This window comes from Lissotriton vulgaris, chromosome 4_1 (assembly GCF_964263255.1).
Source record: "Lissotriton vulgaris chromosome 4_1, aLisVul1.2, whole genome shotgun sequence".
Lineage (NCBI taxonomy): Eukaryota > Metazoa > Chordata > Amphibia > Caudata > Salamandridae > Lissotriton > Lissotriton vulgaris.
In genome coordinates this window covers 1,608,268,248-1,608,290,463 of record NC_141691.1, presented here as the reverse complement: position 1 = coordinate 1,608,290,463, position 22,216 = coordinate 1,608,268,248, and the positions used below count along the sequence as shown (strand labels likewise).

The window sequence follows — 22,216 nt, the reverse complement described above, 5'->3', positions numbered from 1 at the left end:
TCAGGACAAATATGGAAAAAAGACTTGAAAAACCGTATCTGAGTCATTTACTTCTATTAAATAAATCGCACTTCATAATTATTCCTTTGATAATTATAAAATAAAGTAAGAAAGTGGTATTTATAGTTTTTACTACTTATGTGATAGTGCATGTAACACACTCATTTTACCTAACTATAGTTTTATCTTTCGCATTTGAAAAGTAGTGAAATGCATTTTCCCACTTATTATTGGGTAACATAAAACATATTCTGAAATTAGTTGTGCCATGTTTGTCCTCATGCAAATACTGCTTGGTTCATTCCGTGTTAAACAAACAGCAAAATATATGCAAATGGACTGGACGTTTTTGCATCAGTACAAATGTTGTGTTTTGTTGCCTGACACTTTGCCAGATGTAATCTAAGGCATTGATTCCCAGAGATTTGCTGGCATAAGTCTGATGTACAGCTAGAAAAATGTGTCTCATTTTCACGCCAGATTTAGCTTTTAACAAAAATTATAAAACAGGTCAAGATACAAGTACAAACACATGTGTAGTGTATGTGTATATTATGAACTGATAGCCTTAGATTCACTCAGTGTCTGTGTGTGGGATAGTCAATGCATATACGATGTCACAATCACAGTGTAAATATTGTGGATATTCGAAAATGTTATAGTATCCATACCCTCCCTTATGGTCATCTGAAATTATATGGGAACATTTCAGGTGTAAGTGCAGCTGTATGTGTAGAAATGTGCAACTTATTTTATGGATACCGCAAAGTAGATGTAGGAGAGGTAAGTATGCCAGTGAATCATTTTGATTAAAAAAGGAACAGACTCTTATTAAAAACACTAAGGGGCCAATTACGATCTTGTCGTAAAGCCTCCGACCTTAGGTCAGAGGCTTTATGACCGAGATCCTCGGCTTCAATTCCAACTGGCTGATTACAATATGGTTGGTTGGAATTGAAACTGGGTGGTCATTCCGGCTGGATTCCAACGGGCTCCAGGAGCCCATCGGCCAGTCGGAGACCAGCCCGTAATCCCAGAGGAAGGCGATGCTCAGTTTCCCACAGGCTTTCCATGCCGTGCTTTTTGACATGAAAAGCCTGTCAGAAAGTGAGTTAGGGGGCCGCTAGCCGGGCTCCCTTTTCCTTGTGACCTCGATTTTTCCCTGCATCTTTTGGCAGGCACCTTGAGGTGCCAGCAACAGGGTACAGGGATTAACACAATCTCCCATTTCTCTATTGGAGCTTGTGTTACAGCCGCAACATAAGCTCCCATAAGGAAATGGGAGAATGCAACCGTACCATGTGCGGTCGCATCATTATAGCAGTGTAGGGACCGTCGGCTGAAGCTCGGTCGGTCCTGAGACCATGACGGTGTCGGGCGGACTCAAGTCCACCATGCATCGTAATCGAGCCCATAATGTCACACATTTTCAATCCCAAGATTTCTTTGCTTATGCACATCACATTAGTTAAATGGGGCGAAGTCAGCAATGATAAATTCCAATATACATAAATCATGCGTGTGTAAGTTGGAAAACTCCTAAATTGCTAGCATGTGCAAAAATAAATTGAGTAGTTCTTAATTTGCATGTTTTGTTGAGATGCAATACTTATTATTTTCCTATATCAACTGCTTCACCAGTTCTGATTTGACACAGTTGGCAAAATAATAGTTTTTCACAAGAATTATGATGACACTGTCACTACCTTCTTACCCACTATAGCACACCTATAATGTTCTATGGTTATCTAAGGACCAAGTGATATTGCATCCAGTGTAACATGAGTCCATATACTCATAGAGAGTCATTTGCAATGGCCAACAGAACCTAAAATGCAGTAATCTTCCATTTTTAAGAGAGAGCTCCATGAATGAGGGAAGAGGGGATAATGTTGCTGCCTTATTGGGATACCTGTTTTTAAGGATCAAGTATGTCTGAGTTGGGGAGCATGGTAAAGAAAAATGTTTTGCCTTTGTTTCCCTCAATGCTTTTTTCTTGGTAATATTGTGCCCTCCATTTTTTTCGTAGAAGTGCTATAGAAGTGCCTACAGGGGATTTGATTGGTGAGGACTGGAAACCTACATACAAACATTATGTTATGCATGGTTTCTATTGAGAATTTAGGACTCTATTCTCTACCTCTCTACCATAATGGAAATTGACAGATTGTGTTTCCAGAATTATTACTTCACCATTTGCCAATAACAGTTATCTACCTTTCTGAAAGATGACTAGTAATTTCAGATTTTTAGGTCGAAGCCTACCAGACAGCACAGCAGCCTGGTTTGCTAATGGCCGCTTAGGGACATTTGGAAAGCTATCCTAGGAATGCATTCTACACATTACTTATTGGCTTTGTGGTTTGTAACTCACATTTGCTTTATTTCTATTTTCTATTCTATTTGCTTTAGGCTGTCCTGCTTGAGTTTGCCCCTTTCATTGCCCAAACCATTTTACTGTATTCTTCCACCAGTACTTGATTTCTGCAAAGAGGCATTTAACTCTTTTTCTTATCTTGTCACATTTGCTGTGCATTCAAAGACAAAGGTCAAATATCAGGGTCTGTTTTCCAGGGAGCTTGGTGTATACTTTTTTTTCTCTGACTTTAAAGTGAGAGGATTTATGTGACAATCATGCCGGCAATTGGGGGAGTGCTAGAGGAAATGTTATACATTTTTCTAGCACACAGCAAAATGTAAATCTCAAATTGACTTGTCCAGATATTTCATAATTAGAAATGCTCAAAAGAAGCACATTTTTGGTACTTCTGAGGTGTGATGAACCAAATATTTCTGTATGATCAACACAAGTCAATACACTAGGTGATGTTATTGTTTGTGCGCTGTATACTTTTATCAGTAAAACCTTGTGTCTGTGCTAGTGTGATGGTCATTTCAATATGTCTATAACAATGGCAGTGTGCTACTACATAAGGCATATTCCACTCTATGCCACTCCCCTCTTCTCTGCACCACTCCACACTACAATACTTCTCTCTACAAAGCCTCATTTGCACTCTATTCCACACCACTCTACTCAATGCAACTTCACTCTACAAAACTCTTCTCTAACCACTCTACTCTTTGCCAATGCACTGTACCCAACACAACTCTACTATGAACCACTGCACTCTTCACCACTTAACTCTGCACCCCTCCACTATATGCCACTCTACGCTGCAACACTGCACTCTATACCACTGCACTCTACACCAATTCTCTTTTCTCTGTACCACTCCACTCTATGCCAGGGTGCTCTTTGCCAATCTACCCTACACCAATCTAATCATCCCTGCACTCTATGCCACTGTACTCTACTGTGCACCTCTCTTCACTCTACTGTGAAACAATCTACTCTTTGCTATTGCAATCGGCACCACTGCACACAGTGCCATTGTACTCAGTGCCACTCCACTCAGCGCCACTCCACTCTACTCTGCGCCACTGCACTCTACACCAATGCAGTCTACACCACTTTACTCTAAGCCAATGTACTCTCTCTCACTGCACTCTATGCCACTAAACTCTGCTCTGCAATACTTCATGCTACTACATTCCAGATTTGGAGACATATTACATAAATGATGCATTGAGGGAATTCAAGGAATTTCAATTTGCATCATTTTTGCAGTTTCGGTATTAAAGAATTGAGTACGCGAACGTATCTCCAGTTTATATATTATATAATAGTTTTGGCACTGGTAAAACCTTGAGCAAAAGTATATTGTGCTATGTTTACTGTTAGCACAATAAGATTTTAAGATCATTGACAGTGCATCAAACTTTGGACGTATGATATGCTCAACAGCATTTACTTTCCATGTTCCTGGGGAAAACCAATACTTTGTCCAGGCTGAGTTTGGAGCAACATCTCTTTGTCTCATTCTCCATTATGCTAGGAGCATTTAATGAGTTGTGATTTTATTTTCCCGCACCAGTAAAAAACCTTACGTAATGTGCTGTGGCAGTCGGCCGTATTCAAAGTAACATCATGCATCTAATTCACAAAGACCATTAAAGAGTTGGAAATCAAAGCGAGTACGTGTCGATTTCGGGCCTTAAGGAACTCACAATTAATGCACCACATGCCCCTACAAACTTGCAACAATTGTAGATGCCCAGGAGTCCACTTCTACTCCACACATCGGCAGGTTGTTCACTAAGTGGACAATCAATAAGACTGGATGATATGTGTATTTGTACAATATATATTTTTTACCTTTTCACCACACAGACAGTGCTTTTCTGCCAGTGAAACCCAGTCCCCTATTACTTTATCAAGTCATTAATTTCCTGTTCCATCTAGAATACACAAAATTATTTCAATCTTTTTCTGAGTAGCTTCTCATGTGTTTCCTGAATGCAGATTGCTAGCACAATGTTTCGTGAATAATCACACGTTGATGGAAATGTGTTTGTCACATGCTTTATTTTTGCATCCAGCCGCCATAATCTCATTGTACTGCCCCTGATTATAAACATACAACCGAAAATCTGCCGATATAGTGGATTGCATGTCGTAAGTGCCCTTTATTGTTAGAAAATAAAACTCCTCATGAACGCTTGAATCAGAATGTGGAAATTAGAATAGTGAATGCCTTTTTATGACCTGGGCAACGCTTAGGTCTGCAACATCTTTTCTGTATGTAGTCCTTCCTTCATATTGTCACTACAATAAAGAAATTATAGAAGTAAAACATTATATAATTATACGTTCAGCAAATATTTGAGACACTTTTCACTTGGCTGTCACAATTTCGATTAGTTTTTCTAAAGTTATTATCACTGCATGGCAAGCCACTTAACATGGTTTTCCATGGGTTTCAAACAAATACATGACATTTTCTTCTCCAGTTCTATTGGGATTGAATCAGGTTTCCACGGTAGCTGTCACCGGGTTCCCCATTGCGACTGGATAGAGCTGACTTTTGATTAATGCCCCCACTAGATAATGCTTCCATATCATATTGCCATTCTTTTCCTCTCAGATGGAAAGCACGCCTTTTAATCCAGTGCACACGGAAGTGAAAAGCCTTTTTTGGAGGCAGACCTCGGCCTCCTCATTTTCATGGTGTTGTGTTACCTTTCTTGGATGGGTCATACATGGAACTAGGGATCCTGGGAGAATGCTACTTTCAGTCTAGCAGTTTCGAAGATATTGAAGTAGGATTCATGAAATGTTGAGTTAAGCTTCAAAAGCTACAACAACGTTTTCAGTTGCCAAAACCCTTGTGTTTCTTGGTATGTTCCTTTTCTACATTTCCAATGACTGAAGGCAGCAGCCCAATTTAGCTTTGACTTGAACGCAGGCCACTGTACAATAATCGCTAATGTTAAACTGTACTCTCCACTAATTTTTTTCAATAACTTACATTTTTGGAGATCCTGGAAAAAGTTTTCTGATATTGTTTAATTGTTTTGTCTGATTATGTTCAGAAAAGGAAAATGTTAGTTTTACAAAGAATCCTGCTCTGCGTTAATGTTTGGAATGTGTGGTTTTAAATCTATCAATTGCATTCTTTTTAATTCTTGGGCTCTTGCTGAGTAGACGCTGAGACTATTTTAAAAAAGCAATTGCTGTAAACCTGAATTAACGTAGGAATTTTTTGAGCAAACAATATTCTGTTCTCATATCCTTGTTTATGCTGGGATGTGCATTCTTTTTGCCTGTGCAGTGATTGGAAGCAGTGGCTTCAGCCCAAGACAAACCCACCCGTTCTCACCACAGATCTATCCTTCCAAGTAAGAGTTTTTTTACCTTTTAAAAAGTTATATGAAAATAAAGCTCCTTCATAAACATCTCCTATATCCTCAGGCTGGGCCATCTTTTAATCATATGAAAAATGTGTCATTTGTTGTAAGGGGTGTGTGAATTGGCTTTTGAATCTGTGCTGGTGGCGAATGTAAAAGTGTATCATCTTAAAAAGTAGCGTACCTTTCCAAAAATGTGTATTAACTTTAATATGTTGTGTAGTGATTGACGGTGATGGCAAAGAAGAACTGCAATCTTTGTTAATAACAGTCCCAACATACGTTTCAATAATGTTAGTCTCCTTTACTTGCTTCCTCTCCACATATATCCGTTTTCATTCGTTAAGATTTATTTGACTCTCACCCATGGATATCCCCAACTTTCTTTTACCTCTGTCATTTCCTCACATCATTTGTTTGGTGAACTCTTCTTGCTTATTTTCCATTTCTAGCATTGCATTTTTTTTATTCGCCAGCATTGCCACAGCGAACATTTTCTTTGTTTGTATTGATGCATTTCTGTAGTATGTTAACTGAAAGTATGGTTCTCTGAATAGTGTTCAAATTCCTTTGCAAATGTGTCTAATACATCAAAACTGTCTCTTTTGTCAAGTTTAATGTTTTCCTCATGCTATGAATAGCCCATTGAAATAGGTTCTATCACCACTCACATGCTCTAACCAACAAAGCTCTTAGTGAATCTGGAACCCTCCCCTCACTTATCTGTATTTGCAATAAACAGTGGCCTTGATTGTGCCACTTCCTCATCTCTTCCTCCTCCTTTATCTATGTCTCATGCTTTATATTACAGGCAAAACCAAAAGGCTATCGTATTTTAAAGTAAAATGGTTACCCTTGAAACACAATTTCTCCTGGGAAGTTGTCTGATGCTTGTCCTCTCACATCACAGTCAACACCCTATACTCGTTGGGTTTTCTCCCAAAGACAGCATCTGAAAACACAAACAGCAGGGCTTTCCTTGAGTAAACCATGCTACATGATTGCCCCAGGCAATATCTTGCTGTCCTTCTATGGCAGCTGCCATATGATCTACTAATAGGTTTTTGCAACCTATTCTTTTCACTAAATTTTCTGATTGCTTCTCTCTCCTATTATGCATACACTCCTTTTTTGGTTTAAAAAAATACAGATACATCTAGCTGGACATCACACGCCAAAGAAAACCTAATGATTCAATACTTCTCTCAGACAAATTAACTCTTATCAATCTCTTCCATTGTGCCATCACTGCTAAATCATAAGCATCATCATCTCTGCTCATTTTTGCCCAGTGGATTATTCTACACAGGGGACAACCCTTACTTTTTACAATTTCTATTCAGCAGAGCAATTATCTGGGTATCAGTGCTCAATTCCTGGTCAAAGCACTGGAAATGGTTATTACTACTTCTTAATTTGAGCTTTACATGAAACTTCACAATTTGCTTGGGTAACGCGGGAAATGCCTGTCCGGGTATCACTTACATAGAGAAGATTAAGGAAACAGAAAAAGGTGTACAGTGTGTCACAGAGCAAATATTTTTCTGAGTAGATGATAAAAAAGTAAATTGTTGAGTTAATGCGTCAGTGAGAGAATGAGAAAATAAGTACATATTTTTTGATGTGGACCCAATGTTGTGGAACTGTCTATTCTCAGGACTGCAAGCTGACATTAATCTACTCTATTTTAGGAAACGCCTTTAAACATATTCAATCTAAATTCTCTGCTAAGTACCCTCTAGTTTTGAGCTCTTGGATACATGCAGGTTTAAGCATTATATAGATCCTCATTTAATGTTATCATATATCATATTTCTTGATCTAAATCCAAGCACTGCAGAAGTTCCTTTGCTCTGATTTGTCATTCCGTTCTCTGTATTACATCATCTTACTTACTTATGTGTGCCATTGCAAGCTAACAGACACGGAGCCTCCTACATTACAATTTTCTAACTTGTTATGTTCATATTATCCTTGAACTGTTGACAATTAATTACATGGCTCTCCGTTTATAAAATTCATATTACCTATGATGCTACCAAAAGTCCAAGCTCACATGCCATGATTCACTTCTACTGAGTCCTCACACTGTACTAATTTCCTTTCCTATTTACTGTTCATTTATGCCACAACATAATTATTTACAAGTCTACGTTACTCAATGCAATCTTTCAAATATTTTTTAGAGCTTCAAATAAATCTCTTTCCCCATACTATACTTGAAATATTGAAACAAATTGTTTTACATAAAGGGCAGTGATTGATGTGTATGAACATATATATTTATATAGATATTGAATTTTGAGTCAGCTCAGCAGTACATTTACTGCATGCTTTTATACACGGTATTAAACATAATAATAATAAAGGCCCTTTTATTTATTTTCTTGTTTTGGGCAAATAGCAGAGCATATCCACATATACTCCCCACCCCATCATCGCAAACCATGGCTGCATATGGACAGACACAGTTTACAACAGGAATGCAACAAGCAACAGCATATGCATCATATCCACAGACTGGTCAACCCTATGGTATTCCCCCTTATGGTAAGCTTTAAAAATAATTCACATATATTGAGTAGCACAGTGAACGTTTCATTAGGCCTCGACTGAGTGCCAAAATTTGTCAGTCAATAATATTGTAACTTGTGTTTTATTTGGCTTCTTAGTTGTTGTTTGTAGTTCTATTATTTATGGCTGTTTATATTAGCATGCCCTTGACTGTTGAATTTGAAATAAATATGCACCATTTTTTATATTGTATACACAAAATGTGGTAACTTTAACTTTGCTTTTTGTCTGAAATTATCATTTAATGTGACCAATATTTTGCATTTGCGAAATCAAGTTAGTCAGCTTCTAAAATAGGCAAGCAAAGGAATTGTCTGGAAGGACATTATGAGTGCCACTTTTCAAAAAGTGTGCCAGAATTTTTTTAAATTAATAGATGCATCATGTTACTTCTTTTCCATGATCTTTCTCATTCAGTAGTAACAAAATATACTTCTGTGCTCATACAGAGTTATCCTTTGCTATAAAATGCCAAGATATATCACTTGTGCACTATAACACCTTACGATTTATTGTGTCGGGTTTTTTACACAAATTACTTGAACTAAGGTTGTAAGCCAAGCCAGGTAGAGACAAATTCCAACATAAAATATTCAATTAATATCCTTAGTCATAATAAATAATGCGATGCAAAACCTCTATTGGTATGGCTCTGGAATATCACACTCTAAATTTGTGATACCGTTATATTTAAGCAAAACTGTGGCAACAAAAATATCAACAGAGTAGCTATATATAGGTCAGTATAGATAAACTATACTTAAATCCTCATATATGTAAATTAACTATATATCTACATATATATCTTTAAGTAATTTATATGGGCAGGGGAGGTGACAACAGTAAATCTATACTTACCAATAAATTCTTCCCTCCTCGATATTTTGGTTGTCGATATTTTGGCAATGATATTATGGAATTACAATATTTGTATAGTCTATATTCTGATATACATCCTACTATTTTTGTTAGAGTTCTCCGTTAAAATAAATAAGATCCATGAAAGAAATATATTTATTGCATGGATATTGTTTCAATTAAAACAGATACAAAAAAATAAACTTCGTGAAATTACACAATAATACATTAATCCATGAAGTTATGAGCAATGAGAACTCCCCCTTCTGTAGTTCTGGAGAATTGGGCAATATGACAGTAAAATACATCACTACAATAAATAAATGCAATCAAATGCTCTGCGGAGGATCTAGCTCCCGTACATGATGTCAAAAAGAAGATGGACCATGAGATAACACATTTTATAGTTTTTTTAGACTGACGTGTCATGTCCAAATGAGGGCATTCTGTTTAGAAGTGTAATTCAGGATAGCCCTTCAAAAAGCAGCCTGAAGCAGTAGGACCAGTAACAAATTTCCCAGGCTACACAACCTAAGCAGTGGGGATACTGAAATGAAAGCTAAGACAAAGGGTCTGACTTTCACAAAGAAGACAACCCATAACAAAATCTGGGGTGGTACTAAAAAGGGCAGCTGGTCTCCCCAGGTATTGTGGCTTTAGCTTCCCCTAGATGACTCACATTTGGCATCATAAAATGAGTGATGCTCAGGGCAGTTTTACCCAGCACCAGTCTGACAAAAACAGACCGCATTCAAGCTAAACTGCTAGTTTTATGACCAAATCCATCACTCTCAATTTTGGTATCCTGTGAGTGCTTCAGAATTGAAACGTGGCATATAAATAGAAGGAGGGGTATGAAATATTGTAAGGTCCAAGAAATGTGCAAGAAATTAAATCAGTATTCATACCCCCCCTCTTCCTTAAGTGATGTAAGCGTAGAAATTGGACAATTTTAGAAGAGCTGCTTTTTTTGAGTGTGGGAGACACTTGCTTTAAAGGAAATAGATGTTTTAGTGGTCTCCAACTACAATAATGGCCAAGCACATACATAGATGTAAAGGGCCCTTAGGCTGCACAGGAATATCGTTAGACATATACACATATGTACCATTAGCCATTTTAGGGATCTGTCGGAATCTAGAATGCCATTACTAAGGTCTGATGGACAATTCTGTATTTCCAGATAATACTCCTGGGATCCTAAAAAGGGAAAAAGACATCCAAGCAGGAGTGTGTGGGGGGGGGGGTGTCCTAGAAGAGAGGGCGTGGCATAAATGTAACAACCTAACAAATTTAGGATCGCAGTCACAAAAATATTAGTGCCAATAAGTGATATATAGGGTTCAGGGAAGTTGAATTTACATTCACAGAGTCCAGTCATGAAGCAGAAAACCATGTTATTGTTTCTAAATTCCACATATGACAGGGAAAACTATTCCATTATGGCTGATTTTTTAGAGTCATTAGTCCTTGCTTTAAAAATGAGAACAGGAAGGGGTAGATGGCCATGCAACATGTTTAACACACAGAGTTACCAGCTTACATAAGAACTTTATGGTAAACTAAAATAAAGATACAAATACAAAGGAAGAGTTGTACATACTTCCAGGCATATAGAGGGTATGAAACACAACCACGTTTCATGGGAGTGTTGAGGAAAGGGTTTCTTCATTTTGAAATTATAATTTTTTGGTAAATGGAGATTACTTACAAAGTTACCTGCAATAATGCACACTCTCATTAATTGGCTAGCTTGTAGTTGATCCAGGATGAAGGTGAGGAAGGCTTAGAAATGTAGATTTCCATACATTCTCTTGCAGATTTTTGTGAAGCCTCAGAACCTCTGAAATGTATCTCATAATAATTTCAGTTCATTAAACCTTTCTCGACTGTAAGGATACCAGAAATTGAGCTGGTATAAAATTAAATAAACGAGAAAAGATTTACCTCGGATAGCAAAAATGTCTTGTTTCACAATGTATATTATGCGACTATTACTAAACTAATAAACAGTTTTATGTTGTGGAATAAATTAAAAACGCTGCTCTATAAGGTTTACTTTAACATTTTAAATCAAGTGAAATTGGTACTCTATTTTTAACTTTCACAATTTCTATGAAACATTGTGTTGCAAAATATCTGAATGTTGTGTGAACTGTAAGAAATTGAAATGAGTGCTAGCACTAGTGTCATGTATACAAAAAGAAAACATCTACCATATTGCCGTACTGCGATGTTTGGTGTCATTTGTTAAGTACATTCTCATGTGTGAGCATACATTTACAAATGCAACTGATTTGACATTGGTGGCACCTTTTTTTCGTAACCAGTTGGACAAAGAAGTTTCTATCCCGGGTTTTGTAGAGACTCTTATCTACATTTTACACTAGCATAAACATAATATATGTTCATTTACACTAGTCCCTCTCTTTTCCGAGCCAATAGCTTTTTTTGCATTCCTGCGTTTGCACCATCATACCAGGGATGGCTCCATTAACTACCATAAAGCCACGGCTAGCGTTGTTACCATTATACACAAATATAGCATTATTCCCACCATTAAGCCAGGGCTAGCATTATGACGGGGTGAACTCCATCATGTTATACAATTCCACAATGTTTGCCTGATCTGGTTTATTTGACTTGATTTTTATCACACTACTTTAACAAGGAAGGATCGATACCTTACACACCATGGACATTTATCTCCTGACAACACTAATTACACAAGGACTTTTATCCACTCCAGCTTCAATATATATATTCTGTCTACCTGTATTGATGGATAGTTAAAAATTCTGGATCAAAATATGAAGATTCAACACATGGCCGTAGGAATAGAGTCACCTATGGAATTACAGATCTAATATTATTTCTCCGTACTGTACTTCCTATTTTACATAATACACTGTTATGCTATACTGAATTTGTTTGTAATATTTACTTTGACTATTTTTAGTATGCTTTCCACTTTTCTATGTTGTAAACATTCTGGGACTTTGTACTCAAATTATGTTATATTGTGGTAAAAATAGAAGGCAGTAGTTTTGATATAATTTTCGGAAATATTTGTTAACCAAATGTATGCACATCTAATACATACAAATCTGTTTTCCAAATTGATGTTTGATATGATGTATGTCTATGTTTAAATATAATCAAATGGATCTGATATCACTAACTGATTTAGGTACATTGTGGGCAGGCATCAAGACAGAAGGTGGATTATCACAGTCACAGTCACCTGGACAGACAGGATTTCTCAGCTATGGGACGACCTTCAGTACACCACCACCCGGCCAGGCTCCCTATAGCTACCAAATGCAAGGTTGGTATTGGCATATACACACAAAAATGTATATTGGGTCCTTCTGAATTTTGTGACACATATTTTTTTTATTTATTTAGGTTCTTAACCCCTTCCATGCTCATGACGAGCTCAGCTCGTCATGAGGTAGCCTGGAGCTGTGCTCATGACGAGCTGAGCTCGTCATGACACCAGCAAAATGGCAATTCCCAGCACAGGAGGGGAATTGCCTTAGCAGTCATAGTGTTAATATAGTCAGTCAAGATCGCTTGCACAGTATAACAAAGCACTTTAGAAATAATGACTTAGAAATAACAGTGAACAGGCAATACAACGATAGTCAGAAACATATTGGTATCTTTGTAGTACAGTTTTGGTGAGACCACATATCATAGGTGTAATTTAATTATGAAAAGTGTTTTAGGAAGTGCTGTTAGAGGTATCTTTTATATGCCAAAATTGGGTCATAGTATTTACCATATAGTGATCCATGCAAGTGCCATTATTCATATCTCCACCCTTCATAGAAATAAAGCTGTTTACGTAATCAGTGTAAGATGGAGCTCTTATGAAAGAGCAATGTCTGCTTTCTTGAGACAAGTTCTTAATGCCCCAGTAAGTGTCCAAAAGAATATTTGGTGTGATATATCTTACAAAAACTTTATTTGGGAGAGTTAGCCCTTCTCAAAATATAAAATATTGTATTGACTTACACATTTTCTCTGGCCCAAATTAGATAATGTATCCTGAATGTTTGACATCTTCTAACTGCCAGATGATGTAATAATTTAGGTCCATTGAGATAATCGTAGCATGACATACATTATGTTTATTTTACCTGCTCAATAATTTATATAGTGAGGAAGCTAAGTAAGAAACAGTATGATAAAAGTTAAACCATGAGAATGTGAATATTTATGTTTTTCTTGTTGAAATATACATTTTATTGTATTCATTTTCATTACATTTGCAGCAATTAGTGAAAATATTTTATCATGTCTGTAAAATCTCATGTATTTTAAACTGGTTAAGTCAGTGTAAGGTACTCAATTTAATAAAATGTTTTTAAAAGTATCTCAAACATAGCTTTATATTCATCAGTGCATTGCAAGTCTGTCAAAATATGATTGGCCCGTAGCTTCAACTCCATAGGAAATAAAAAAAATGATGGAACAGTTAATATTCATGTTGTACTTTGAGTCATATATGAAGAACAACTATCTTCAAAAAGATTAACACGTTTTATTTGTCTGAGTTTAGAATGGATAGATGCTGCTCCTTAATCTTGTTTGCCTTGACCTTATGCTGAATGTTTGTGCTGCAGTATGAATGACATCTGCCCAGAGTTTGTAAGTGAGTAATTATGGTTTGTCTGTCTCACAGCTAGCAGAAGAAGTGAACAACTGTTTTTATGTTTGTATGTCCTGATACATATGGTGTTTACAAACTAGCATCTCACCATTACTGTTAAGTTATTGTTCATTTCTACCCTAAATATGTCTTAATAGAATGTAGGTGGCCTCATACGTTAAGAGTGCATGATTGAAAGACATTTTAAAATGTTCTTACAATTCTTTATCCTTTTTCACTATGACATTTCGGTTAAATATTTTCAATAAAATGTAACTTTCTTTCAACTTTCATTAGGAATATTCTGGGCCTATTCATTTTTATAATGCTATCACAATAATACTATTGAGAGATAATGTTTTGCTATTGGCTGTTCCTTCTCTAAACATGAATACATATATCAATACACTTCATACTACCATATATATTCCACATTTCAAAATTATACTGTATTTCCAATAAAGAGTAAGGGAGGTAAGGAGAGGTTTGGAGAGAGATAGGCTACTACAAAACACTCACCCACAGAAAAGGAAGCTCATTGCTATTCATAAACAATACTTCTAAATTCACTAACTTTCACTTAAAGTTGACAAAACAGTAGTAAATATACTTGGAGCCAGTCAAGTACCACCTATGGTCACTCACATGTACTGCAAAACACCATAGAAAATAATAGAGGCAGGCACTTAAAGTAACACACCATAAGAAATAATGTTAAATAAACAAAAACAAATGATGTTAAAACATACATAAATATAACATAATTATTATATTATGTTAACATGTAATACTAAACATAATTTCAAAATAAATGTACATTACCTTTTAAAAAGTTTACATTTAAAAAATGTTTTACATAATGTCTGCCATAACTTTTAACAAAATGTTTATAAGTTTATCATTAATACTTAAACTGTTAAATTTTATATAAAATATTTAAAATATGTTTTATAGAATAATACACTTTAATACTTTTCGCTGTACTGTCCCACATGAGGTTCTCTGCCTCTGTGGTGTAGAGCTCCCCTTACTTATGAAAAGATATTAGTCATAGCTTTACACATGTCAATTATGTTGTAGAAGGGGTTGGAGAGATGTACATCTACACTTAAATGTAAATCTACACTCAGAAATGGTGAATAGCAAAAAGTGTAGATATATGCTTTGGTGCAGGAGTAAATGTACGCATCTAAATTTGCCTTTGGGAATAGGCTCCATTGTCCTAAGTTGTAATATCTGAAATGTTTTCTAACTGACAAGACAATGCCTTTGCAATTTATGGTGGTGAATCAGATCATCAAATGTGGACTGCATAGACCTTTAGGAATTGGGATGATGGGATTCACTGTAGAGGAATAGCCATGCGATGTCTAGAATAATAAGTACCCAAAGTGTGTTTAGTCGCAGAACTGATGTTGTTGCATGTTGTGGCAGTAAACACACCTCTTCAGGTGCACTACATTGTGGTTCTCTTATAATCAAAATATTTTCTGAGTTTATGACAATATAATTCATCAAGATGTCAGTAGTAATTGATTAGGGCATTAATAACTCTGCTGCTTTTATTGGCTGTTTTCAAAAATATACTTCACCTAGACTTGTGGTATTATCTTCTGGGGAAATGTCCACACTTGATCAACTAGAAGAAGGGAAAAAACTCTCAAGCAAGCAAAGTATTTATTAACAAAATATCGAAAATACTACTGTCCAAATAATTCCAGTTATGCATTGGAATTATGAACCTTCTTGCTCTCAATTAGTTTAGGTGTTATCCCTTTTACTGGACAAAACCAGTACATTTAAATGTTAGGGTACATTTACTGGAATATCTTGGTGACAACTAAGGGAAATTGAAAGATTTTTAGACTTGTCCGTAGCTTTTGTTCAGTTAATGTGATGGCAAGAATGTGCACCTGATTTAAAGCCTGAGACAAAGTATTAGAATGGCTACAGTCATTTGTAGTTAACATCGTACATCAAAGATAGCTTTTTGCCTATTAGTCTAATCGATGCTTGATGGATGAACAAAGTCCTACCAATTCTATATTACTTTTTAATATCTATTTGTACCCAGTAACATGTGTTATCTGCAGATAAAGGGCATATATTAAATTGCATGTGGTAGACACAAAGCAATAACACCTCAACTAAGTGGTTAGGTGCACTTCTGTAATTAGAACAGGTACAGTTTCAGTTTGTCTATGATACCTAGTTTTGAATAAAGGATACCACCTGCCAGAAAACAGGGTAAAAATAGACTTCCTGTTTTGGGAATGTGGATTTAATTGCAGCATCATTTTGATGGTCTGCATGGCATGCTTTCGGCCATCCTCTCCTTGTCTTTCAAATTCCTCCCACATCTTGCTTCTAATCAAGGAATACAATTTGGGTGAGACCATTTATCAAAAAAAGTCCATTGGGTAAAGAATGTATTACTTGGTGAAAGTCTATAACTTTTTGCTCAACCTTTTGCTTGGTAAAGGACCACACTTTATGGCTCAGTTGCACTAAGATAGAATTACCGGAAACACGTGATACTGTGAACTAAGCAACAGCATATAAGAGAACAGTCCCAACTCTAATACAAAATGTTGATAATATGGGGGTACTCTTTTATCGAGACATATATATATATCTCCCAGAACCTCTGTGGCTCAAAATGCCAACTTTCAGTTTTCCATCATTTGAAAGACCCTGACACTCTTACAAACACACCACCAAGCTGACTTCACTAGCTCTCTAATATGTGACTTCTTCAACATTGTTCACAAACGCCTGCTGAAAACACTTATTAATAGTGTTCTGTGGGTAACAACTAAGTTAAACAGCCATCCTAAGCCTCGATTTAAAAACAATGAAGGAGTATGAAAGCCTACTAAAAATCACTGAACTGACTTCTCAGAGAGCATTTGGACTCGGTTATGTATACCCATTTAAGCAGATAAAACAGTATTCAAGTTAGAGCCTGGTGTATTACATTTTCTCCTAGAATTAAGAGCGTTTCTTAACTCTCAAGTTGATGGTTCTGCTCCCAGTCCTGGCTGTTTTTTGCAAGGTGGTCGTCGAATATTTGGATTTCTCTCTGTACAGCTATGTAACTTCCCAAAACGAGGCGACCAGGGCTTTCTCGGGTGGTGTTAAAAGCTCCCGTCTCTGTTCTGTGGTGTTGTCATTCAGATGGCTTTTCTTGGACCCAAGTTGTAAGGTGTTGGGTTCCACTCCTGTACTGGTTAAGGGGTGAGGTAGTTAACGCTAACATAAACATGATGATGATGATGACGGGGAGCGGCAAGCATCCTGAAAGCACCGGGAACCGTCCTCGCAGCCCTTGCTTAAATCGGAGGCTAACATGTTTTCCTTTTCGTAAAGATTAAGATAAACATGGGAACATAACGTACAGCATGCTTTAAAAGGCATTTGTAAAAGTGGCTTTTACTGCGCGGTTTTCATGACGTGTGCTGGACAGAAAAGCAGTGACAGACAACTGGAAAATGCTTGCAAAGTGTTTTTAAACAAGGCAGTAAAAGCAAGAGGGAACCGCCGCGGGTTTAAAGAGTCCATCTGGCTGTCATCGACTTCAAGGCCCCCTCCGCCTCCCGAGAGAGTCGCACTGACTCTTGCGGGGAATAGCCTTCCCTGGTGATGGACACAGCCCATGGCAAAGTGGCTCATGGCGGGGAGCAAATGGGCCCGAGTAGCAAAGCTACAATTAATCAATGTGTTGTGTTTAGTGCTGCATGCTGGAGCGGCCAGATACCAAGTGCTAACCAATTACAGCTGACTTAAGCGAGACAGGGGAAGTAAGTGGCCAGATCAGGAATAGATCACACAGGCTGTCAGTGGCATTTGGGACTGAAGCCCGGGAATGTTTCTCTCCACTTGCAAAGCCAGAGCCAAGAGGTAACTCGCCCTCTCCCTTCTCTGCCCGGAGCAGCGCCCAGCTGACAGGACAGGGGCTACAGAAGACTTCTGCCATGGGGCAGGACAGACTAGGCCCGCAGGTATCGGCATTCTTTCCGAAAGGTCCAACATTCCTCATAAATCCTTGTTCATTCCTCGCTGGACCTTTGACCTGCACATTTGTTTTTTTTATCGCGTTTTATGTCTTTTCCTCCACTGTGTCTTTTCTGTGTGAAACATGGAGGCTTCCTTATTCTCTGGATGACAGGCCTCATGCTGCCGAGTTTTCCTACGATTTTAATGCTAGCATTATTCATCTCAGAAACACAAATGGAAATGTCAAATAAAAGGCTTTCAGTGCCTTAACGCCAAATGCCAAAGTGGCCCACACAGCAGCATGTAAGAAACATGTTTCAGGTTTGCACTGAGAACTCCCAAGAGGCAGGGGTGACAGCAAAGGAAGAAGGAATGTGCTGGCCGCGGAGACTATTGCTGTACTTTCCTCGCTCATATAAATCATTAAGTTGCAAATTGTAGTTTGATTGCAAAACTTCCTGAAGTGAAAGATGTGTGCTAGTTTAGTAGATCTGAGCTAAATTCACAAAAAAGTTTAAATCAAAGATATGCATGCATAAACCTGTTTCCCGATTGGCCGCACTCAGACACGTTGCAATTTATAAAGCATGTTCCTATTGCTTGCACTACATACACAGCGATCTCAAATTTGCCCCTGATTTGCTTTCCTTGCAAACATTTTTTTTACTTGAGGAATCCATACAGGTTCAGTTACTAAAATGGTGGTGGCGGCGTTCGTGTCACTTTATAGAATAAAACGTATGAGTGTATTTAGGGCTGAAAAAATGTATTTTGAAATGTTTGTTAATACCCCAAGTGTTTTGGCCTTTGAGTGTACCCCTCATTTCCGCTGGTGGCTGTTTTACCCCCTCAGAATACTTAATTTGAGCCAGAGGTTGCAGGTGGGGTCCAACTGCACTCATTTTTGGGGACTAGCGCATTTCCTCTTCAGACTTAGACTGCGAGTGAGAGGAAAAATTACACAAAAGGGAATAAAGGACGAATTACAATATAAATAAACCATCACGAAGGTAGAAAGAAGAAACAGTGCGAGAGAGAGATAAAGGAGCAGGGTTTCTGCTAGTGGATTAAAGAGGTGTGATGTGGTTTCAAGACTAGCATTTGGCACACCCAGTTTTAATAACACTGGCAACAGGCATGTGAGGAGAGCTTTTGGCACTGGCACTCATTTATTTACAAATTTACCACTGCCCCCTCATTGGAACATCCACTTACCTACCCATGTTGCTTACTGCTAACAATGTGGAACATCCACCAGTCTGGCTGGTTTTCCACTGCATTAAGGAGAACCTCATAGGCAGAAACAAATTCACAAATCGAGGTTCCTTGATAGTAATTTCAGATATAGCCAACCTTGTGGGACAACTACGGGCCACACACGTTTTGTGACAGAGGACCTTTATGTTTTCATGCATCGGGTATTCAACTGGCAATTTCATTGTTCCTTGAATTAAGCTCTACTACAGCTTAAAATTGCACAATTAGCAGTCTAACAGTTTTATCTTTATAGAGTGAAAACTGTGGTATCTCAGAGAAGATGTAATCCAATAAATTAGTCACCAATCTCGCCCATTTCAATTCATTCATAATTTGACAGATACAGGAACTGAGTTAAAGGGAGGGGAAGGGATTGGCCCAGGACCTTATAAGGTATTCAACTGAAGAACTGAGGATTAGGAGGCAAGTGTCCTGGGTCAATAGGAAACACCAATATCAGATGTGTTTTATTGTTAAATGGTATGTCTGAGGATTATATAAGGCTTGTAGCCTTCCTGGTATCCAAAGGAAATCTGGTTAGGAAATCCCATTGTTGACCCCAGTATAAGAACAAACATGCATGAAAACTGGGCAAAATTGCAAAGCGTGCAGAGAGGCATTCGAAATCAGAGGATCACTCTATTTCAAACAACTGTTATCCCTCAGTTTAACTGAGTGGATATGCCAGGATGCGAGATTACTGGTATCACCTGTAAACGACTAGAAATAAGAAGAGATAGAGAACTACAAAGCCCCTAGGTATGCAGGGGGCTGTGATGAAGAACAATGTAAAGTTCAGACTGAGTAATACAATCTAAAGGTTTGGGTGTGGCGGTTAATTAAGAACTCGAATAATAGGTTAACCATTACATAGAATACTTCATTTAGCAGATTTGGAAGGTACTTGATCTAGTTTTTTAATGTCTGGCATACAAAAGTAATCTGAAATTTCAAGATCTCATCTGAAATAGGCTTTAACCAAAATGGGTACATGTAGAGGATGCATAATTTGAGCTGGTGGGTGCAGGTGTGGCCCACAGGCTGCCATTTTTGGGAACTGGCACTTTTTCATAACAGACATTGACCGAGAGCAAAAGAGAGAGAAACAAACATGGGAAAGAAGAAGAAAGACAAAGGCTGAAAAACCTTCACAAATGGAGAAAGAGGGAATCTGCAAGAGAGAGATATAGGGGCAGCTAGTGTCTCATAGTGGCTCAGAGGTATGTGGTGGATTCAGGATTACGCATTCAGCTCACCGACATTTATTAGCACGGGCTTTGGGCTTCTGAGCAGAAGTCTGGACACCAGCACTCATTCTTTGATCAATTAAGCACTGCTTGAAGGTGTCTGTTTCTGTTGAAATGCAACCAAATGTAGGTGCCATTTGTTTTTGAGATGGTGGTTGTAGGACCACTGTGGACATTGGCTTTGTTTGGACAAATCTGCAGTTCACACAATTTAGTTTTCACGTTAATAAATGATGATATTAGGCATTCCTTATTGCCTTATTAAGCTACAGTTGCAAAAAATGAACATCAAGAAAGTACTTCTAATATCTGGAGAATAGCCAATGGCGAGGCAGGGGTAGTGCTCTTACGATTGGGAATCGAAGTGAAATGTTTCAGGATGCCTGCTCTCAATTGTGGAATGATCACATGGTGCATTGCAGTGATGAAGGTCTTGCCGGCAAGTGATTGTCTTTCTTAAAAAGCAAAAGAAATGCAAATAAGGCAAACTCTATATATAACCAATTGCAGTAAAATACTGCAACTTAACATTGTATGCATAATTTAACATACCTGGTATATATTTTTTCCGCGCATAGGGGCTCATTAGGATGGGGAGTGGATCACCACCGCCAGCAGAGCAGGAGCGATCCACCCGCAATCCGTCCATGATTCACCCCGCCACATTAGGATGGAAAGGCATGCAGTCTTCGCTGTTGGGGGCCCATAACGAGCCCCCAGGATGTTGGGGGAGTGGGGATGCACATGGGGGTACCTATTGTACCCCCTACATTGGCATGGACAAGGTGGCAGGCACTGCACAGTGCCTGCCACCTGTGCATGCCAATGCACAACATGCATTCCCAGCATTGTGGCGGGCGTGCTGTGAGCACCACAATGCTGGGAACGGAGGATGCCACCACCACCGTGGCATCTTAATTGCAGGTGCGGGACTTCCGCACTCCTGGCGGACGGTCCCGCATTCCGTTAAAGTCCACCCGCCATCGTAATTAACCCCTTAGTTTGGTTCAAACAAAACTCAAAATTCAACTATAAAACAAAGTAACTTCATTACTATCCTATGAAACATTTGACATCCCGATCACGAAGTGCCAATGTACCTAGCTCTAAAAAACAGTGCCAGACATGCGTCTTTAAATCTCTGCTTCGTTAAGAAAAAAGTAGAATGACGTGGTCAGAAAACATGTCTTTGGTAAAATCTACATTTTAGTCAGGACTAAAGAGGAGTCATGCAGAGAAACTCGTGTAACGAGGAATTAGGAGTGTATCAAAGGGAGGAATGTCCTGAAAAAAAACTGTGGCAGTGTTTACATACTTTGTGGCATGTACATTTGAAAACATTAATTATGCATCTTATTTTATGAGATCTTAAAAAAATCTTTTTTAAATAAATGTAAATGTACATGTATTTATATAGCGCAAATCGCCCACATCTATGCGCTTGCTTAGGGAACCCGTCCTGGTATTCCAGGGTATCCACAAGGTGAAAGCCAGGCATCCCGCCGCGAGGGGCCGTTGTGGAGATTAAGCAAGCTATTGCCCAGAGTCGCAGAGTGTGAACCCGTGAGTCGAGTAGGCCCCGGAGCAAGAATTATCGAGTCCGTGGAATTATTGAGCCCAACCCCCGTCAGGGCAGGGAATTGAACCCTGGTCCGGGGCCGATTTCAGTTTCCGGGTCTGCTGCCTCTAACCCCTGAGCCACACTTTTCCACAAGAACTAGGTACAGATTTTGGTCCTATTGGTTTCACCTTTTCTCAAATTATATTTGGGTCTTTTTTGTTCTGTGTGGATCTTCCACGTAGCCGAATGAGGCAAAATTAGATTTTAAATATTGTTTTCCATTTCTGCAATGTTACACCGGTGTGCAAAGAAAGA

The 22,216-nt window shown here is 38.2% G+C and overlaps 1 protein-coding gene across 9 annotated transcripts in view; it reads left to right on the top strand.

Annotated features, from left to right (window-relative positions):
- Nucleotides 1-22,216, top strand: part of EYA1 (EYA transcriptional coactivator and phosphatase 1) — a 349,305-nt gene that overhangs the window by 90,454 nt on the left and 236,635 nt on the right. For 4 of the 9 annotated variants that reach the window (XM_086965867.1, XM_086965869.1, XM_086965872.1 and 1 more), the window contains 3 exons: nucleotides 5,676-5,742; nucleotides 8,156-8,301; nucleotides 12,374-12,511. In XM_086965867.1, the coding sequence (XP_086821993.1) occupies nucleotides 5,676-5,742; nucleotides 8,156-8,301; nucleotides 12,374-12,511 (351 nt within the window). The remainder of the gene's footprint in view (nucleotides 1-5,675; nucleotides 5,743-8,155; nucleotides 8,302-12,373; nucleotides 12,512-22,216) is intronic. The other 5 variants (XM_086965875.1, XM_086965871.1, XM_086965873.1 and 2 more) reach the window with 3 other exon arrangements.